We start from the raw sequence: 22,279 nt of genomic DNA on the forward strand, positions 1-22,279 counted from the left end.
TCATGGCTAGACTTCGTGAACGAAGATTTGGGAAAGGCTCTATCCACATTTGTTACAAGCATGCTGGTGGTTAATGAGACCAATACGAGATAGAAGTGTCCAATTGCAAAAGGCACAACAGAAAGACTCCTTAGGTGGTATATTCTGCAAGACACGATTCTTTCTGTTTTGTCTTTTCTCCTCGAGAGTGATCCTGCATGCTTTCTCAAAAGCATCAGCAGCGTTATAAATGGTGTGTCTCCAGACCTCCCAATTTGAGGCCAGAGTAGACCAGTTATGATGATCAATATGGTCAAGGCTGAGATGTTGTTTCAGGCATCCTTGTATCTTCTCTTTGGGGCTCCTCTCTTGCGGTAACCAGTGGTAAGTTCACCATAGATCAAGATCTTAGGGAGGTGGTGGTCCTTCATCCTGGAGACATGCCCTGTGTTCTCAGTAACATGGCCTCAATGCTTGTAACTGCTGCTTGTTCTAGAACAGATGTATTGGTCACATAATCTGACCAGCAGATGTTAAGGATTGTACGGAGACAGCGTTGATGGAAGCGTTCTAAGAGACGCAGGTGGTGGTGGTAGATGACCCATGATTCGGAACCATATAAAAGAGTAGACAGCACAATGGCTTTGTAAACACTGATCTTGGTACTTTTCTTCAAGTGTTTATTACGTCATACTCTTTTATGGAGTTTTCCGAAAACACTATATGACTTTGCTAACCTGTTGTCTATCTCTCCGTCAATCTTACCATCTGAGGAGATGAGGTTGCCTAGGTAATTAAACTGCTGGACTGATTTGAGCTCTGATTGTCCAAAGACTGATACAATAGTCAGGGAATAAAATTTTCCAACACTGTCTTACATTCTCTTTCAGGGTTTTTCTTCTGCTTTGCCATGCCTGGGCCATTTTATATTACCTTTAGGAAAATATTTTTCTTCCAGTTCCTCAGTATCTGTGTCTGTTACACTTGTGAGGACATTTTTTAAACAATATTCTTATACCTTTTTTGTTCTATTTTAATCAATAGAGGTTTTTTATTTTTTTCATTATTTAATTAGTTACTATTTTGGAGACACATAAGTTGCATATAACTACTTTTTTCCAGATCAACATGATTAAAAAAAAAAAGATTCATAGTAACTTTACAGCTACATCAACATCTTAAACTTGCAGGCACAATCCGAGTTATTAAGCCCTTGCTGCTTCCTGACAAGAAACAAATGGGTTAGTTTAGAGGAGATGATATTAAACTTGCTTTCATTATTTCTTTTTTTATTAAAAACCTCATCAATCTACTTTTGTGTGTGGTTTGGTTTTTAGACTGAATCTGGCTATGCATCAGAGTCAAGTTTGAGACGCCATGGCTCCATGGTGTCTCTTGTTTCTGGAGCAAGTGGATACTCTGCAACATCCACCTCTTCATTCAAGGTTAGTGAATAACATTTTCTTAGTATTGGTGTGTAAATAACACACAGAACTGGAAAGTAAATAAGCTATGTGAAGACTTATTCACACAATTATTGGAAAAAAAACCAACAAATCTTTAGTTTGTTATAAGTGTTAGTAATTCAGCATGTGATGATGAACAGATTGTACAGGAACCTTTTTCATGCCTCTATGCAGTTGTCCCTCAAACTATGCTGTCATTTTCAAATCAAACCTGTGGGAGGATTTATTAGCCTTTCTTAACATACTTCTGAGAATATAAGGACTTCTAAATGAAAGGAAATGCTGATTCTGTGACTTAAATTTGCTTATTAGCGATTGACAAATAACAGCTTTGTTTCATATGTATTAATATTTAACATTTGAAATTGGATGGGCTGTACTTCTGTGAGAGCACAAGAGGAGCAACACAAGAAAGAGGAGAGTAAAGATTAGAACAAAGATCTTAAACTAGAACTGACTTTTCAGGCAAATAGGTGTAAACCTGGTAGTATGTAAGATTGTTTTTAATAAGCTTTTATTGAATGCTCTAAAGTAGCAGATGCAGTCAAGAGGAAAAATTGAGACCAGTGGACAAAATGAGAAAGAAACACTTTTATACGGTTTCTTATGTTCTAACATTAACAGTATTTCATAGCTGCTGATATCTGAAATTTCTTTGGTGTACTTAAAGAATTTGTTCTTCATAATTGCAGAAATCCTTTTTTTTTTGCATTGAACTATTGCTGAGTCTGTAGAAGCATTTGAACCTTTTTTGCTTGTATTTTCAGAAGGGCCATAGCTTACATGAGAAGCTTGCAGAAATGGAAACCTTTAGAGACATCTTGTGTAGACAAGTTGATACTTTACAGAAATACTTTGATGCCTGTGCAGATGCAGTTTCCAAAGATGAACTCCAGAGGGATAAAGGTAAAACTGGAATTGAAAACTCTTATCTCCATAGAATTTATCTTTTTACATAGTAATAGCCTTTGAAATAGTTACTATAGCATTTGATACCATATAAATGAAATAGATATATTAAATTTACTCTTTACTAATGGGATCAATCATAGATATTTCTGCATAAACAGTGTTAACTATTTTCACTTCAGAAGTTGGATTCCCATAAAAATCTGCTTAACTTCAATATTAACCCCTAACCGTCAACTGTATAAATGTTCTTTTAAGTATTTGATGTTATAGAACAATAATTGTTTACCCCATAAGATGAATTCAAGTTAGTTTACTGCTATGTCTCTGTCATGGTTTAACCCCAGCTGGCAACCAAGTACCATGCATCTACTTGCTCGCTTTGCCTTCCCCACCAATGATATGGGGAGGAGAATCAGGACAGAAAAGAAAATAGAACTCCTGGGTTGAGATAAGAACAGTTTATTTGAAACAAAGTAAAAGATAATAATAATTGTAATAAGAAGGAGAGGGAGATAAAACCCAAGAAAGACAAGTGATGCACAATACAATTGCTCACCACCCGCTGACCAATGCCCAACCTGTTCCCAAGCCGCATTCAACCCCTGTTTCTAGGTAACTCCCTTCAGTTTATATACCGAACATAACATTCTATGGTATGGAATATCCCTTCGGCCAGTTCAGGTCAACTGTCCCAGCTATGTTCCCTCCCATCTTTTTGTGCACCTCCTCACTGGTTGAGCATGAGACACCAAAAAGTCCTTGACTTAGAGTAAGCACTACTTAGCAACAACCAAAACATCAATGTGTTATCAAAGTTATTCTCATACTGAATCCAAAACACAGCACTGTACCAGCTACTGAGAAGAAAATGAACTCTATCCCAGCTGAAACTGTGACAGTCTCTTATCTTTATTTTGAAAAACAATAACATATTAGCTTTGATAGGAACAATAAATTCTTTTAAAAAGGCAAAAGTTCTGCCATAATGAATGCTCTTGACATGTATTGGCTGTAGCTAGAGCACTGAGTGCACACTTGAAGTCCTAGTAGACTCAGGTGTGGATGTCTACATATCTCTGAATTGTTCTTCCCAGATCATGCACTCTCCCAAAGCATTTATATTCATTCCCACGTTTGTTCTGGCAGCCTGAAACTTTTGATAGTGAGAAAACAATAGATAATTACCATTCCACTTCTTTGAGAACTTTCTAGTGTAAGAGTAGATAGTTGCTCAATTGTGGTTCCCTGCTTATCCAGTTGTAACACCAAGATAATGTTCTTCTTACCATCAAATCAAGTGCTAAATTTTGATACTGAGCAAATGTTAGTCTCCTGATGGTTTCTGACAGTAATGTTGATAGTGGTCAGAAAAAAAGAGGAGAGCGTGTGTGTCACAACTGTTATAGGAAAAAAATCTTAAATGCTGCTTAACCATGAAGATGCTCTTAAATCTTTCTTGAACACTAAAGAATTGGGAAAACTTTCTCACTCCCATAACACACACTTTCTCACATTTAGTGGTAGAAGATGATGAAGATGATTTCCCTGTGATGCGTTCCGATGGGGATTTTTCATATAACAGTAACAGCAGTAAGGAAAAATGTAAGTGTGTCAACTTTTTCACTGACAATTCATATGAATGGTATGATAAACCTGATACAAGATGGGTATTTATGTTCTTTTCTAAGCAGAAAATTACAAGAATAGTTATTTGAATGTATGTGACAGGAAGCTTTTATTCGTGTTAAGATAATCATGAAAAACAGCTAAGGAATTATATAATCTGAGTTATTCTTAATTCACACAAATATTAATGCAAGACTGTTAAGTCGGAATTTCCTATTCTATGTCCAAAGCCATTTCCACTACAAAATTCTGTTGAAACAGCTGCATCATTTGTATATTGGGAACTGAGATTTGTAACAGGCGATTGCAGTTTTTCTTGCAAGTATTACCTGCTTTAGGAGTGTAGTGAAGCACAATGCTTTTCCAGTTAGGTGTGCCCCATTATGGTTTTTCTAAGTTCTATGGCTATGTAATGATTAAGTCAACATTGTTACTGAATCTCATTTATCATACTTTTGGTACTTTTTAAAACTATATTTTTCAATGTTATACTGAACAGAATTCTGATTTTTATTCTTATCTTAAATGATCTGGTTATAGTCATTGTACTTACTGCATCCATTCAGTAAATGTGAACTCCTCACACAAGTCTTGCTTTTTTAGAAATCTGATACTTCTGGTCTGCCAGAAGTTGTGTATGCATTTAAAATATCTATTTATATTCTTCTTATACTTTCTTTTGTTTCCTGACTGAAATTATTTCCGAATTTCCATTCTATAATTGTTAACAATTCAGTATTCGTTAGACTTTGAGTCACAAAACTTTGAAGCAGTACAGTTTCAAATCTGATGTAATCTCCAAAAGAAGCACTTACCAAAAGCATTTTTAAAACTGTAGACACTTTCTTCAAGAATATGAAAAATATATGTGCAAAATAAGCCTTTTCTGTCTTCTGTTTTCTTTTATCTGGCTCTAGTTCCCCATGTATTGCATGTTTCCTTGCTGTATTTAAGTGCTCTTTCTAGATTATTGCCAAAATTCTTATGAGGAAAGGAATTGGAAGGAGTTTCAGTATACTTCCAGAAAATTAATTGTATGAGTAGATTTTTTTCCAATGATAAAAAGTGCATGCTCTGCTAAGGATTAATTGTAGTGTTGATTTCAGAGGTTAAGTAGTGTATAACTGAAGTTTTGAATAAATCAACAAAGATAAACAAACTTGCAACACTCACCTGTAAGCAAGTCCACAGTTCTACTAATCCTATTTTATATATAAAAGTATATATAAAAGTATACATTTGTGAGGACTATTAAGTCAGAACAAACTTTAGAAAACTGAAAAAAACCCCTTCTTTAAAAAATGTTAAGTGAGAATTTAATTTCACTGCATGATTCATTTTAAAAAGATGTCTTTGTCAAACTTAATTTTTGTAGAATGATATAGGAGTTTTAGCTTAATTTACCTTTAGAACATTTCTTCATATCTAAGTTCTGATGTATCCACTATATATACACACATTTGTTATGTGGAATGTCATTAGGAAAATCTGTATTTTTAGTACATCTGGTCATTTTTGAACATTTAAATGCAAAGTGACTTCATTTATATTTCACTTCACATGTTTAACAGGAATTTGAAGTGATACATTTCTCTTGCAAAAAGAAATTGCTATGTATTATGGGTACATGTATATAAACTCACTTACTAGAACTCACTACAGAAAATAATTTCTGCAACCCTTTGCTTTCTGCAAAACATCTAATTCCAGTTCTTATGAATCCTGGTTCCATTAAATTTACTTTCCATCAGTTATTTCTATTAAAAGTCTTATCTTAATTTTAGTTTTTCTGTGTCTCTGATTTCTGAGGGCTAAATCCATTAAAGATTTAGTAGCTGAGTGGTGCAAAGCTTGATTAGAAATGAAAAATTAGACTAAAGTGGAATCATAAGTGATGCAGTAGGAGAAGTAGGTGTCTCAAGTTGAAACACCCATGACTGTGTATTGAGCAGAAAACTACTCTAACTGATAATGAAAGATTTATCTTAAACTTCATCCTTTTCTTAAGCTTTACCTCAGAGCAACTGTTAAGATTCTTCGGTTTCTGAAGTTTCAGATTCCCTTCTTGAAGTCTCTGAAAGGACAGGAACAATCTTTTTAACTGTAGCTGAAAAGTGGTTGCCTGTCTGTTCTAAACATGAAGCTATTGTGCAGTCACTGCTCCAGGAAGTGGGAAGCACAGATTCAACCTCTTATTTAACCTACTATGATAAGGAGGAGTGTTTGAGTCTACTGTTCAAACCACTAGCGCACCAATCTAGTACTCAAATCACTACATTTAAGAGTGATTTAAGGGGCCATACTCACATTGTCTTTAGAAATTCGTTCCCTTCTGCACCTTCCCTGGGTAGGAGGAGAAAGTTAAGCATGACTGTAGAGATTTGTGTACTGCTCTGAAGATGATATTTTGTTGTGGTGGGGGGAAACAGTTTTCCCCCTGAAGTTATAAAATGGTAAAACCCCAGGGGGTGGTGACCCTTGAAGTTTTGAGGTTTTACCCAATGAGCGCTTCTGCAAAATATCACAAACAGAACGGAAGAGAAGGTAGTTGTAGGTTGTTGTAGAAGAAGTAACCATGTTGTAGGAGCCACGAGGAAAAACAGCAGCAGCCCCACTGGGGGCTGGGCCCCTCCCAGCCCCCAGAGGGGGGGCTGCAGGGACTTGGAACAACGTAAAACTGGGCTAAGTACCTGTAGCTGAAAGCTAAAGAAGTTTTCTCCACTGTGAGTGAGCAGAGACAGAGCAGCAGCAGAAGCAGCGTCCAGAGATTGTGGCTAAGAGCCAAGAGATAACTGAAGAAGCAGCAACAAAACGTGCAACCAAGGAAGACACAGAGTTGTCTGATAAAGAGAACAAGAACCAGCAGCAGAGAGAGAGCAGACCTAAGCTCTACAGACAGAGTTTTTGGGGTAAGAACTGAAACAAAAAAACCCCCAAACTCCTTGGAGACCCCTCACCTCCTGGAAGGGAAGGGTGAAGTGCAACATGCACTGCAGAGAAGAGCTGAGAAGCTCAAAGCATCCTGGAAAGCTGGACCGGGACGGAGAAGGAATGCAGAGGGGATGACCTTGGCCTCCCCTCGCCGCTGCTGCCAAACTGGTAGCCTGAGACAGAGTACAGGAGCTCTGGTAGAACTCTTGAGGCAAAGGCTTCCAACTGAAAGCTGCCAGAGATGTTCTGACTCAGGGGTGAATCCCCTGAGGAAGGGACCTTCATGGGGGTCTTACACCCCATGATATGACCGTGGTGAAGAGAGTTTTGTCCGTGCTACACAGTCCATGGAAGAGAAGACCCTCGCTTGAAGACGACAGGCCGAGGGGCTTGGATACCCCTCGTGTGTACTGGCAGAGACAATCCAGTTACAACTGCTGCATAGAAGAAGAGAACCTGCTTAGAGACATTGCTGCTCTGAGAGTGGAAAGGGATCTTTTCCTTCTTCCCTCCTGGACTTTTATTTGGAGGGGAGAAGAGATTTGATCCATTGTAAATACTTATGTCATGGTAGAGATAATTAAGGTTGTATATAATGTATTGTAGTATTTATTTGTACAGTCATTGTAATATATATTCCCTTTCCCCCATTTGAGTCTCGTGTGGTGTCTGGAAAAAACCATCTCACATTAGGTTGAGATGTGGGAGGGGGCTTAGACTAGGGAATTGAATTTTGGGGCTCTCAAACCATGACAACAGGTTTTTTCTTTTCTGTGTTCTCTAGGATCTTTGAGTGAAAGTTAAAAAGAGCACTATGAAGGTATTAGAAGGTATTAAAATTTATTGCTCACTTTCCAATTAGAAAATCTGGTAACTGAAACAATGATCATTTGTATAAAGCACCAAGGGAGAGCCTGGCTGATTCATATTTACTCATTGGGATCTTTGAATATAAGAATGAAGAATATTGATCAGGAAGCATTGCCATTCATCTGCTCAGGAAAATGAGTGTATTTGGGTTTAAATTATGTAAGAATAAGAGCAGCAGGTGGCACTTAAGGGAACCTCTTTGAAGACAGAATGTGGTTTTGTACTGAAACTAAAAAGATGGAAATGGTACAGAGGCTGAAAGAAATTTGATATAAAACACAGTGGGATTTGTGGTGGATTTTAATGCTTTGAATGGAGGAAGAATATTCACCAATATATTGCTGAAATGATGAAGTTATTTTTAGAGGAAAACTAATTATATTTGCTAATAAATAGTTTATATTTGCTATAAACTAATTATATATATATTGCTATCCACAGAATATAAAAAACAGTAGGTATCAATAAATGGGTTGTGCACTAAATCATTTCTCTTTCATTTAGAATTAGTTTAGTGACATACGATGTTAAAGTGGCATAAAATGGAAAAGATAAAGAAATTTTGTTTTTCTACTTACCATCTTTTAAAACTAGTCTTCCATTTCAGTGGAAAACAGATTTGATTGAACAGGTGATTTTTGGGACATCTGTGAAAGTAGTACAAACAACATCTTAGGAACAAGAAGGCAAAACTGATCTATCCTAACAGACATAGAGGTGTGTGGGAGAGAAGGGTTGAAGAGCTATTGAAGAAGGCTAAAGCATGTTATGAAAAATCCACTATAAGAAAGGCAAGAGAAAACAATTCATGAATAAAGCAAAATTCTTAAGAAACAGGATAATTAAAAAGAAACCACTTGGAAGATGTTGAAGTAGAAGAAAAATCATACTCCTGCTTCTTTCAGTTGGCTACATGCAGTTTGATCACCAGGCAAGAAGAGCAGTTACAATGATAAGAACACTTTTCTATTAGCCTTCAGCTTTAACCTATAGATTTCCTGATGCAAGATTTCATTTTGAAACTTGATGGCACTGATTTTGAAACTGAAAGCTCTGTATATATCACTGCTACTTTGAGACTAGTCATTAAAGGGCAGGACTAAGCTCTATAGACAGAGACAGAGTTTTGGGGTAAGAACTGAACCAAAAGACCCCAAACCCCTCTGAGACCTCCTAGAGAGAGGAGGATGATGGACTTTTAGTCTTGGAGTGCTACAACACTGCAGAAAGCAGCTGAAAAGTTCAGAGAAGGAATGTGGAGGGGATGATCTTGGCCCCCCCACTGCCTTGAGACAGAGCACGGAGCTCTGCAAAGGGGGCTTGAATCCCCTGAAGATATAGACCATCACGAAGACCCCTGTGCTTCGTGGCATGACATGGTGAAACGACTGTTGTCCAGGTGAACGCAGCCCACGGAAAAGAAGACCCTCTCACTTGGAGACAATGGGTTGAGGGGCTTGGATACCCCCCTCGTGTGTACTGGCAGAGATCCAGCTGCAACTGCTGCACAGAAAGAGAGAGAGAGAGCCTGTTGCCCTTGAGACATTGCTGCTCTGAGAGTAGAAAGGATCTTTTCCTTCTTCCCTCCTGGACTTTTATTTGGAGGGGAGAAGAGATTGGATCCATTGTGAATACTATTTTGTCATGGTAGAGATAGTTAAGATTGTATATAATGTAGTATTTATTTTGTACAGTCATTGTAATGTATATCCCTTTCCCCCCATTTTGAGTCTCGTGTGGTGTCTGGAAAAACCATCTTACACTGGGCTGAGATGAGGGAGGGGGGCTTGGACTAGGGAATTGAATTTTGGGACTCTCTAACCATGACAAATTGTTACACAAATAAATACTATAATACATTATATACACAATTCTAACTATCTCTCCTATGATAAAGCAATATATTTACATTAGATCAAATCTCCTTTCCCTCCAATAAAAGTTCAGAAGGGAAGAAGGAAAGATCCTTTCCACTTTCAGGGCAGCAGTGTCTCTCCTCTTCAAAGTAGTAGTCATAACTGGAGTTGTCATAGCTGGAATCTCTCTCTCTCTCCATTACACACAAGGTGTTCTTCTCTCACCCCTTGGTCCTTCGGTTCCAGGTGTCTCTCCTGTGGACTGTGAAGCAGGGACAAGGTTCACTTCACCATGTCATATCATGAAGTGCAGGGCATCTTTGCGACAGTCCCTTCCTCAGGGGATTCAAGCTCCTTCTGAGTCAGAATGTTTAGGGCAGCTCTCAGTTCAGTCTTTGCCCCAAGCGTCCTACCAGAGCTCCTTTGCTCTGTCTCAAACTGCCAGCGTGGCAGCAGGCGGGGGGGCAAGGCCACTTCCCCCGCATTCCGTCCAGCCGTCCCAGTCCAACTTCCAGGACATCTCTGAGCTTCTCAGCTCCTCTCTCCAGTGCTGCTGCATTTCAGGACTCCCTTCAAGTAGAAGTCCACCCCCTCCTTCCAGGAGGGGTCTCAAAGGTTTGGGGAAATAAAATCAGACTCACCCCAAACACTCTCTATTGAGTTTAGTCCTCTCTCTCTCTCTGTCTCCGTCAGACATCTCTGTGTCTCTCAGCTTGGCTACATGCCATCTTTGCTACTTCCCTCTTATCTTCTTGGCTTTCTGCCACAGTTCTCTGTTCACTGCTGCTCTGTTGCTGTTTCAATGTCTCTGGTTGTCCACTCACAGCGAAGAAACTTCCCCCAACTCTTAGCCACAGTACTTGGCCCAGTTTAACACTGTTCCAAGTTCTTGTAGCCCTCAACTGGGATTGGTGGGGCCTTGGCCTCCAGGGGGCTCCTGGTCCCTCTGTCTCCTTGTGGTCTCAGAACATGGCTACTTCTCTTCCAACTACGTCATCATTCTTCTTTTCCGGTCTGGTGTGATATGTTTTAATTTTGCAGGGATACTGATTGGGTCAACACCAAGAAACACCACCCCCCTGGAGTTAACCACTTTCCAACTCCAGGGGAAAACCCTTTTTAACCAAGGACACCGTTGCAGACAGATATTGAATAAATTTACATGAATATTTATTTTTACTCTTTAAACCATAACAGTGGCCCATTGACAAACTGACAGACTGGGAAAAGAAAGCAATATCCAAGTGGGTGATAAGTCATCAGGTTGCCCCATGGCATAGCAGGAGTTACTTTAACTTGCTTGGCTCAGCTTCAACATGAGTGTTAGTTCTGCTTTCCAATATTTTCTGACATTAATGTATAGTGTTTGCTTTGGTATTCTGTCAACCTACATACGAGTTTGACATAGAGTATGTACTTTTTTGTCACACATTTTAAGTGACTTGTTTAAATAGCCTTATAACAGATGGTCTGGTTGACATAATGAAGAAGTTGTTGGAACTACAAAACGTCACAGTACTTGGATAATTCAACACATTTAATACTTTTATATCATACCTTTTTATGTTGTAGTTTTTAAATCTATAGTTACCTGCTTAAAGTAGCCTTGAAATGTTACCTTTGGTGTTTGATTGCATTTTGAAATTGTTTCTTTCTTAGTGCTGTATCGGATATATTTTAAGGTTGTTCCGTGTTAATTAGGTCCCACTTCAAGCTGTAAAACTGCTACTGTTACAAAGTATTCCCACTCCCTCCACCCACATGATTTGCAGAGTAATACAGCATTACAAGCAGACTTTAAATACAGTACAGCAAGATGAAATTGAAGGGATGTGTTTTTCTTTTTGAATCTCTTTCCTTATCCAGGGAATAGCTGAAAATTAACACTTTTTTATTTTTAAATTAAATTTCTAACCAGTCTATTTTCTTCAAACAGTGGTGATATAAAGCATATATGTAAAATGCTTGTTTGAGGTAAAGGCAGCTATCAGTGAATAATTAGTGTTTGGTTTTAGTGTTTCCACATGTGACACCCAAAGGAATTAATGGCATAGACTTTAAAGGAGAAGCTATAACTTTCAAAGCAACTACTGCTGGAATCCTTGCTACACTCTCTCATTGTATTGAACTCATGGTGAAACGTGAAGAAAACTGGCAAAAAAGGCTAGATAAGGTAAGATCATTTTCCTTTTACTTTTGTTGAAAAATTTGTTTCTTTAGTTTGAAATTGAAATTTCAAATTAGTTGGTTTAAAGTTTTTTATTCCAGGTATTACTTTTATTTCTGTGTATAGCATTTATTAATTTTAGATGCTTTCATTATTTATTGCTCTTTAAAATGTTAAAACCTCATTCCAACAGTTGGTGATACAGTAACATTATTCATCATATTCTTCTTTTCCCAGTCCTTGTTCAGATAGTATTCCTATATTTTTAATACTATAAAGAACCTGATAGTACTCCACAGTAATAAGTGTATTGCTTGCAGACCTCTAAGCAAGACCTAATTATCCATGCTTGCAAAATGATGTGCAAATCTCTGAAATGCTTTGTGATAAGAAATGGTGACAGAACTGAGAAGAACAACCAGTATTAACTTTAAAGATCTAAAATGCAGTTATTTCACTTACCTTTAGGAGACTTAAGTGATTCATTTAATTCATGTTTTATACCAATTGGTTAATTTTTGGGGTGCGGTGGGAGTGGTATTATATGTTATTCTTATGGCAGTGATAGTTCATGGTAAGCCTACTCAACCACTATATCAACTTGAAAGGAGCAGTGTCCTCTCTCTACAGATGAGATGTGGTAGAAGCATGGCTAGGTTGTACTTCAGGCTTTTCAGGTCCGAGAATCCGGCCATCATTGGTTGGTGTCCTGTACAGTCCTTCAACCATTGTTGTTTCATTTTTAATTTAACATGTTTCCATATAGTGTATATCTCATTTCAAATCTTACTCAATATGTGTTAGGGGTACACAGTTCAAAGAGTGAAGTCATTCAGACAAAACACATCCACGTTTTTTAACAATTAGTGTTACTATTTGTTTTAAAGCATAGTTTTAAAATATCTCTTGGCTTTTTATTAAAACATTCACATTGGATACACAGGGCTCTTCTAGAATATGAGTTCAAGCGTTAAGCAGTATACCTAACTTTGGTAACATATACTGGACACATTTTGAGTTGAATTGCACTTGGGTTACAGTGCAGAGATTTTACCTTAAATCACTGGATTTTAAGTATAACAAAACAAATAATGAAGTTTTGATTAGGTTTTTTGCAAATACTCAAGTAAGGGTTTTTGGCTCTTTATATGGACTTTAAGACTTTCAAAGGCTTGACAAGGGAAAACAGAACAGGTAAGGGAATAAAAGGATTTTTAAAAGAAAAATTAAGAGTTTTAGGTATACAATACTATAATTTAATTTCAGAAGTGTTTAATGAGCATTAATCTGAAGACAGTATTTTATAAGAGTCTCAACACCTCAAAGCATCATAAAACACTTTTGTTTAGATTTCGTCTAAATGCAAATCTAAACCAAACCACTATTTTCCTGGTAACTTCAATGTTTACTTATTCATACACTACAAATATTAAGATGACTTTGAACATGCTTTTACTACAGTCAGTTTGACAGTACGGACTCATTCTCTTTTCTATTTAAGTTGTACACACTAAAAAGAAGATCAAATTTCATTTCAACTGGATATGACTTGATGAACAGATCAATTTTAAAATGTAGCCAAAATATCCATTGCATTGAGGTCAAAGCATTTTAACAAAGTACAACAAATGTTTTCTGATTTTCTCCTTTAAGAGAGAAAGACATATCTATGCAAAACCTGTATTTAAGCTTAAGAAGTGAAATTTCTGAATGTCCTCATTTGAAGATTTAATCAAAGTCACATCTTAATAGTACTACTCTAGTACTTACAAGAACAGGTGTAATCTTAGAAGTAAAAAAATCTTATTACTTATATTCTTCACTTGAATTAAATCCTTTTCTTCCAATATTACCCTTATAGTCAATGCTTGGTTAATTTAGTTCACAAAATAAAAGTTGAGGGGTGAAAGAACAAAAACACCTTATTTCCATATCAATATATAAGCTTGATACTTTTTAAAGGTACCTTTTCTGCAGTATGTTTATTTGACTGTCATTTATGCTTGTGATTAATAGTTCCACTAAACAGTTCATCCATGCTTCTGGACTGTTGTCAGAGACTGAAATGGTTGGTGATTTATGCATTCTAGGAGACTCTTGCAAGATTTTGACCTTTGCATTGTATCTCTGATGGGCAGTTGGGCCCGTCCCTCCCTCCAGTGAAGAGCCAAGTTTGCAGGCTTTTGACTTTTGCATTATACCTCTGATGGCCCATCAAAGCCCATCCCCCCCTCTGCCAATCTTGAAAAGCGGGAACCAGGCCAGACACAGAAAAACTCTGCGCAGGCCCAGGGAGAGGTTGGAGGCTCAAGGCATGGCCCGTGAACACTAACCATGGATATAATAACTCATAACTTCTTGGCGTATGGGGGCTTCCGTCCTTCACCCCCAGTAGATCAAGGTCACCACTTCAACTGACAGACATGGAAGCGGCAACTACCAAGTGTCATCGCTGGACCCCGTGGGCAGTGACTATATATGTTTTTTCCACTCTCTTCTTTTTCCTTACTCTCCCTTACTCTTATCCTGTCTTTCTCTCCCCTATGCATTTTCTCCCCCCCCCAAAGGTTATTCCCCCAAAGGTTATCTCTATGCCACGTTGTTATATGACAACACCCAAAATGCTAGCATACCTGTTGATAATGACAACACCCAAAACGCTAGCATAGCTGTTGATACAAAATTGTTAAAATAAACCTTACCAATATATGTTTTCAGACACCGATTATTCAGTGTCGTTTCACTCTAATCCACCCCAAGGGAATTATTGATAAGAACCTGGGTTACCCCCCTACCTTTTTCTGGGGAGGGTCATAACAACTGTATACAAGAAAGGTATCAGCTTGGAAACCCCATCCATAAAAAGGTGTTAGAGAATCAGAAACACAGAATCATTCAGGTTGAAAAAGACCTCTGAGATCAAGTCCAAACTTTGACTAACCACCTTTTCAACTAGACCATGGCAGTAAGTGCCATGTCCAGTCACTTCTTGAACACCTCCAGGGATGGTGACTCCACAATTTCCCTGGGTAGCACGTTCACATGTTTAATAATACTTTCACTCATATGTGTTAGGGGTACACAGTTCAAAGAGTGAAGTCATTCAGACAAAACACATCCATGTTTGAATCCTTGCCCATGTCTCCCGGCTCTTCTTTGTCCGTACGTCAAAGACCTGGTCAAAGACCTGGTCCTATCTAACAGTGTTGTGACTTCTGTCAACACTTAATTTATTATTGCTTCATCTAGGTAGTTGGAGGAATTATAGCAGACCTAAGACTTCAAGCTTATTCATAGGATTGTAGGGTAATTCAGGTTGGAAGAGACCTCAAGAGGTCTCTAGCCCAACCTCCTGCTTAAAGGAAGGACAGTTTGAATCAGACTGGGTTGCTTATGGATTTATCAAGTCTGATTTCAAGTCTCCAAGGTTGAAGACTGCACAGCCTTTCTGAGCAGCCTGTTCTGATGCTCAGCTGTTGATATATATTCACTTGGAGCACCTCTTATTCCGGTATCTGCCTATTGGTTTTCCTCTTCCTACTATAGACTACTGCGAAGACTCTGGCTCCATTTGTTGATGACCTCCTCGGAGTTATTGAAAGGTTACTATTAAGTTCCCCCACAAAAGCCTTCTCTATTCCACGCTGAGCAAACACAGTTCACTCATGCTGATCAGACTTGGCTTAGAGCATGGATGAAGTGAATTTTTTCTTACGAGTATGTTATTACAGAATAATATGTTAGTATAGAATTTGGTTTAGATAAGTTGTCATATTTTTTCTTCTTCTGTGGACTAATGTTAAAGCACTTGTTTTCAACTGCAAGCAGTTAAACATTCAAACCTAAATTTCACTCATACAGAATTACAGAATCATTTAGATTGGAAAAGACCTCTAAGATCATTGAGTCCCACCTTTGACCAATCACCACCTTGTCAACTTAAGACCATAGCACTAAGTGCCACGTCCAGTCATTTCTTGAACACCTCCAGGGATGGTGACTCCACTGCCTCCCTGGGCAGTCCGTTCCAATGCTTAACAACCCTTTCCCTGAAGAAATTCTTTCTGGTGTCCAACCTGAACCTCCCCCGGCACAGCTTGAGGTTACTTCCTCTTGTCCTATCTCTAGATGATTGGGAGAAGAGACCAACCCCCACCTTGCTACAACCTCCTTTCAGGTAGTTGTAGAGAGCAATAAAGTCTCCCCTGAGCCTCGTCTCCAGGTTAAACAACCCCAGCTCCCTCAGCCGCTTCTGATATGACTTATTCTCTAGACCCTTCACCAGCTTCGTTGCCATTCTCTGGACATGCTCCAGGCCCTCAGTGTCCTTCTTGTAATGGAAGGGCTCAGAACTGGACACAGTACTTGAGGTGCAGCCTCACCTGTGCCGAGTACAGAGGGACAATCACTTCCCTGGTCCTGCTGGCCACACCATTTCTGGTACAGACCAGGATGCCGTTGGCTTTCTTGGCCACCTGGGCACACTGCTGGCTTATGTTCAGCTGACTGTCAGCCAACACCCCAAGTCCCTTTTCCACTGGGCAGCTTTCCAGCCACTCTTCACCCAGCCTGTAGTGCTGCATGGGGTTATTGTGACTCAGGTGCAGGACCCAGCACTGGGCCTTGTTGAACCTCATACAATTGGCCTTGGCCCATCAATTCAACCTGTCCAGATCCCTCTGCAGAGCCTTCCTACCCTCCAGCAGATCAACACTCCCACCCAACTTGGTGTTGTATGGCAAACTTACTTAAACAGGACTGGTCCCAATACTGAGCATTGGGGAACCCCACTAGTGACCAGCCACCAACTGGATACAGCACCATTCACCACCACTCTCTGGGCCCGGCCATCCAGCCAGCGAAGAGTGCACCTGTCCAAGTCGTGTGTAAGGTAAAATATACGCAGGTACTTTCCCCAAAAATGCCAAGGCAATGGAAAGGGTTCAAAAAGGTTTATTTTGGAGGCAAGGACACTAAAAACTTACAAAAGCCAGGACTGCTGATAAATGATGGAGAGCGGCTTAGTGAGCTCTTCAGTCAGCTCCCTCAGCACCCTCAGGTGAATCTTATCCAGCCCCATAGACTTGTGAGTGTCTAAGTGGCACAGCAGGTCACTAACTACTTCCTCCTGGATTACAGGGGGTCTATTCTGCTCCTTGTCCCTGTCTCCCAGCTCAGGGGGCTGATTGCCCTGAGGATAACCGGTCTTACTGTTAAAGACTGAGGCAAAGAAGGCATTAAGCACCTCAACCTTTTCCTCATCCTTGGTGACTATATTCCCCCCTGCATCCAATAAAGGATGGAGATTTTCCTCGGCCCTCCTGTTGCTGTTGATGTATTTATAAAAACACTTTTATTATCTTTCACAGCAGTGGTCAGATTGAGTTCTAGTTGAGCTTTCGCCTTTCTAATTTTTTCTCTGCATGACCTAACGACATCCTTGTACTCTTCCTGAGTTGTCTGCCCCTTCTTCCAAAGGTCATAAACCCTCTTTTTTCCCCTGAGTTCCTGCGAAAGATCCCTGTTCAGTCAGGCCAGTCTTCTTCCCCGACGGCTTGTCTTTCAGCACAGAGGGGACGACCTGCTCCTGGCACCTTTAAGATTTCCTTCTTAAAGTATGTCCAGCCTTCCTGGACCCCTTTGTTATTACGGACTGTTTACCAGGGGACTCTCTGAACCAGTGTCTTGAACAGACCAAAGTCCACCATCCGGAAGTCCAAGGTCTAGGTTTCGTTGACGCCCCCCTCCTTACTTCACCAAGAATCAAAAACTGACTCCTCTCTGCTGTGTTGAGTTTCCAGGAGACATCCAGCAAGTTAAAGTCCCCCACAAGTACAAGGGCTAGTGATCATGAAACATCAGAGAACCGCTTATAGAAGACTTCATTTGCCTCTTTGTCCTGGTTGGCTGGTCTGTAACAGAATCCCACCAAGATATCTGCCTTGTGAGCCTTCCCCCGATTCTTACCCATAGGCACTCATACAGCAACATACCACCTCATACACCGTGAGTAAATACTTTTTAAAGGGGATCACAAGCTTATTTGGACTTGGTTTTCCAGAAATTAAAATAGCAAAAGCATTAGCTCAGTTGATTAGAGCATGGTGTTAATAACCCCAAGGTCGTGGGTTTTATCCCCATATGGGTCGTGCCATTCACTTTAGAGTTGGATTTGGTGATCCTTGTGGGTCCCTTTCATCTCAGAGTATTCTGTGATTCTAAAAACTTGGAGATTTTAAGTTTTGGTAGACCTGCAACTTTGTCACACTTGTCAGTGAAATTTTCTGGGGTTTACAGCACACTCACGGTGAAGTACTGTAATTCTAATATAAAATGACCTTTTTTATTTGGATTCCTCTAATTCCTAGCCTTTTAGGTGAGGAGATTTTGATTGAATTAAATAATATAAAATCATGATGGGTTAGCCTTGGCTAACAGCCAAATGCCCACCCAACTGCTCACTTAGCACCCCATCCAGCAGGACTGGAGTGAGTGGTGGGGGGGGGAATAGGATGAGAAAGCTCACAAATCAAGACAGGAAGATTGCTTACCAGTTCTTGTCATGGCAGAAAATCTGTTGCTGGTTAAAATAGGTACAGTTAGCAGGAAACAAAAAGACAAACACTAAAACAGCTTTCTTCCCCCATTTCCCAGTCTCAACTTCACTCTTTCACTGCAGGCCCCTCTATCCCCCTGTTTGCTAGCCCCAAGGAATGCAGAGTGTTGGGGGGTGGGAGGTGGGGAGTGGAGGGTTGGAGGTCAATCCAAAACACTTAGTTTCTGCCACTCCTTCCCCTCATACTTTTCCCCTGCTCCAGCACAGGTCCTTTTCAGGGTTGTAGTCCTCTGGGAAAACTCTGCTTCAGTTGGAGTCCTCCATGGAACATGGTTCCTTCAGGAAATGTCCCTCTGCTCCAGTGCAGGGTCCTCCATGGGCTACAGTGTGGATATATTCTCTTCCCTGGAACTCTTCCTCATCATTCTCTTCTGGCCTTGGCATTCCCTCTGTTTCTCACTTTTTGTTCCCCCTCCTCTCTCCCTGGACTGTTTTTTGCTCTTAAACACATTTTCACAGAGGTTCCATGCATTTGGTGGATGGGCTCAACTGTGTCCTGTGGTGGGTCTGTTTTGGAGCCTATCTGACACAGGACAGACCCTGGCTACCTCCTGCAGAGGCCACTCCTGCAGCCCCCCACAACCAACACCTTGACACCTACACCCTGCACAAGAATTTAAAGACAGCAGTTGAATGTATTCAGACCTTTGCTAACATTATTCCGCTTCAGTTGTAGGGTTTCTTTTGTTTTGTTTTTTTCACCTTGTTGTTTTAGTGATTAAACATGGCTCTGTAAAAGTCTCTTCTATAAATCTGGGCCTGAGCAAAAATAAATTACTCTGTCATCTGATAAATAGATGTAGGAGGAGAATGATGTTGATCTGTGTACTCTTGGGTTTCTTGGATAGATGCTTATGCTGCTCCGAAAAGGAAATAAATATTAGAAGATGATGAAGTTCAGAATATTTTCTCTGAGAGGTTAGAGGGGAAAATTATATTAAACTGGGCAGCTGTTTGTGTTTGTTCTATCTGGGAGGTTTTTAAAGCTCTTGTAAGTCTGTCCAGTGTCTGTAAAAGACCAGCTAGAAGAACTGAAAGGTGCAGCGTCAAGGTTGTCCTTTGTATATCAGCAGATTCACTCCGCAGGCCCTGTGCTGTGCAGGTTTGTCATAGGAAGAACAGGACCTCTGTCAGTGGCTAAAAGCAATGAGTGTTTTACAAGTTGTGTAAGTACCATTGTAATCCAGTTTGCACTCCTTCCCTCTCCAGCCTCCGCACTTCACTAGCTTCAGAACCATGTTTTACTTGGCAGCAAAACACAAATGTGATTAGTGAGAGTCCTGCTACGTCACAAAATTATACAGTCTCCATCTTGTAGAGGACCAGTTTAGCCTAAAGATGAGATTTATGTCTACTGAACTTGGAGCAAATATATTTCAAAATTATACCTGTCTTAAATTATTTCTAATATTAAAAAGCTCAAGTTCATCAGAATTTGTTGAATCTGGAGCTGACTACAATTTGGCTTGAGATGAGTATAGTGCTATGAAGTGAGTATCTTTCTCTTGAAACCCTGTTTTTTAAATAGATGAAAGGTTTTAAGTTGCATCAAGAATCGAAAACTCTATCATTTCATGGTTGCTATGCCCAAGACGACCTCTGACCACCACATCTCCCACCAGCCCTCCTCTGTTTGTAAACAGCAGGTCTAGCGGGGCACCATCCCTGGTAGGTTCACTTACCATCTGTGTCAGTGTAGTAGGATGCTCTGCCTTGATAGGGCTTATCTGCCTAGGCTTGGAATTTGGTCAGAGAATTCAAACAAAGCAAGCTATCAGTGGTTAGTTATGGCTGGTTGTTGCCATGGTGCTGCTTTTAGTGTTCAGTTATGCTAAAACCAACCTGATTCCCCAAACTTCAAACACATATCCTGCTTTTTGAAGCAGGATTTGACAGATAAGCTGCTAGCTGGCCTGGAGATATGTGAATGACAGTCAATCACTTTATAACTATAAAAGCCCAGTCCAACTTTCTTCCACATACTTTCTTGAAGTGTATGGAGCTTCTCTGTGAAGCAGGGATGCCTCTTCATGGTTACTCCCCAGGGGTTAAGTGAAATCTGCCTACTATCGTTGTGTGGTGAGTTACATCAATCTCTATTTAACGATTGTTTATTTTGCTAGCTTTGATACAATTGCCTTATTATAATTGCTTTAATATAATTGCTTTGACATAGTGCACTATACTATCCTATCTTATACTATACTATTAGTAGTTTTTAGCTTTTATACTGTGTAGTAAATAATTCTGATTAAGATCTTTCATCTGTTCATTTGCCTTTTCATTTTTCATAATAAATAATTCATTTAATATAAATATATCTTATTTGCCATCATTAAGACCTGCAGGACAAAAGTGGTATAATCACACCTCTATATTTCCTTAAATTTAAACCGTTGACAAAATCTGAGGCTAAGATTGGGTCCAGCCACACCCAGGCTCCTCTCTGAGAAGGAGTCTAGAAAGCAAAGGGGTCCTTTCTGCACCTCACAGCTCAACGAGAGGGCTTCTCTAATAAACTTTGTCTAAGCCTTCCACTCCTCCCCACGACAGTCAGGAAGTTCTCTTCCACACACTCCAGGAACCTCCTAGACTGCCTCCTCTCTGCTGTGTTGAGAATTGATGCCGAAAAACCTCGGAATGATTAACTGCTCAGAGACTTTGCATCTTTAAGCAGCAAGGTAATTGTTTATTCAACGTTGGGAGCAAGTCAGTTCGCACTGGACAAACTTGCTCGACTTGAAAGTGCAAAAGTAAGCCATTTTATACCCTTTAGATACATGGTTACATCATTTAACATACATATTAATAAGTAGGCTAGTCTCTGGACGGAGTCTTTCCAGGCATGCGCAGTCTTCTACTGTGGGGGTCTTCTCCTCAAGTCTTCATCCCTCTGGTGGTCGCCAGTCTTCCTCAAATTGACCTCTTCTTAGGTGACCTGAATTCTTCAAGCTTGCAAAATCCTAGCTTCGGGCCTTCTATATCTTGTTCAAACATCTAGTTTACCTAATTTATTACCGTGTGTATACTACTCCTATTCTTTCCATAATAAGGCCTTTGGTCCAGTGATCAGAACAGAACATGATATTAACCAGTGCTCCTAAAATGTTCTTCTAGCAAAACAGGTAGAGCAAACAGGACAAGGTATACCAGCTGAATCATTGTTAACTCTTTTTAGTGCCTTTTTGCCATCAGTTTCCAGCAGGCACCCAGCAAGTTACTCTCCCACAAGAACAAGGGCTAGCAATTGTGAAACATCAGAGAGCCGCTTATAGAATACTTCGTCTGCCTCTTCATCTTGGTTGGGTGGTCTATAACAGTCTCCCACCAGGATGTCAGCCTTGTTGGCCTTCCCCCTGATTCTTACCCATAGGCACTCAACCTTATTGTCACTATCCTTGAACTCTATATAGCCAAAACACTCCCTTATGTACAGAGCCATTTTACCGCCTCTCCTTCCTCGCCTTTCCCTTCTGAAGAGCTTGTAGCCATCCATTGCAGCACTCCAGTTATGTGAGTCATCCCAGTGATAGCAACTACGCCATAGCTTTCGTGCTGCACACTGACCTCCAGCTCCGCCTGTTTGTTGCCCATACTGTGTGCATTGGTGTAGATGCACTTCAGCTGGGCTATTGATTTCACCCCTGACACAAGCATGCCACCTCTAGGCTCATCTCTAGCGAGCCTGGTCTTATCCCCTTCCCTCTTCAAACCTAGTTTAAAACCCTTTCCATCAATCCTGCCAACTCACGGGCTAGAATCCTTTCCTCCTGTTAGACAGGTGAACTCCATCTGTCTCCAGCAGGCCTGATGCTGTATAAACTGCCCCATGATTGCAAAAGCTAAATTTCCACCA

General features: G+C 40.0%; 1 protein-coding gene across 2 annotated transcripts in view; it reads left to right on the forward strand.

The window, feature by feature from the left end:
* Positions 1-22,279, forward strand: part of LOC116780088 (ceramide transfer protein-like) — a 129,005-nt gene that overhangs the window by 78,959 nt on the left and 27,767 nt on the right. For both annotated transcript variants that reach the window (XM_032674571.1, XM_032674570.1), the window contains exons 4-7: positions 1,317-1,424; positions 2,213-2,351; positions 3,876-3,959; positions 11,656-11,813. In XM_032674571.1, coding sequence (XP_032530462.1) covers positions 1,317-1,424; positions 2,213-2,351; positions 3,876-3,959; positions 11,656-11,813 — 489 coding nt within the window. The remainder of the gene's footprint in view (positions 1-1,316; positions 1,425-2,212; positions 2,352-3,875; positions 3,960-11,655; positions 11,814-22,279) is intronic.

The sequence above is a fragment of the Chiroxiphia lanceolata genome, chromosome W, assembly GCF_009829145.1.
Source record: "Chiroxiphia lanceolata isolate bChiLan1 chromosome W, bChiLan1.pri, whole genome shotgun sequence".
In the NCBI taxonomy this organism is placed as follows: domain Eukaryota; kingdom Metazoa; phylum Chordata; class Aves; order Passeriformes; family Pipridae; genus Chiroxiphia; species Chiroxiphia lanceolata.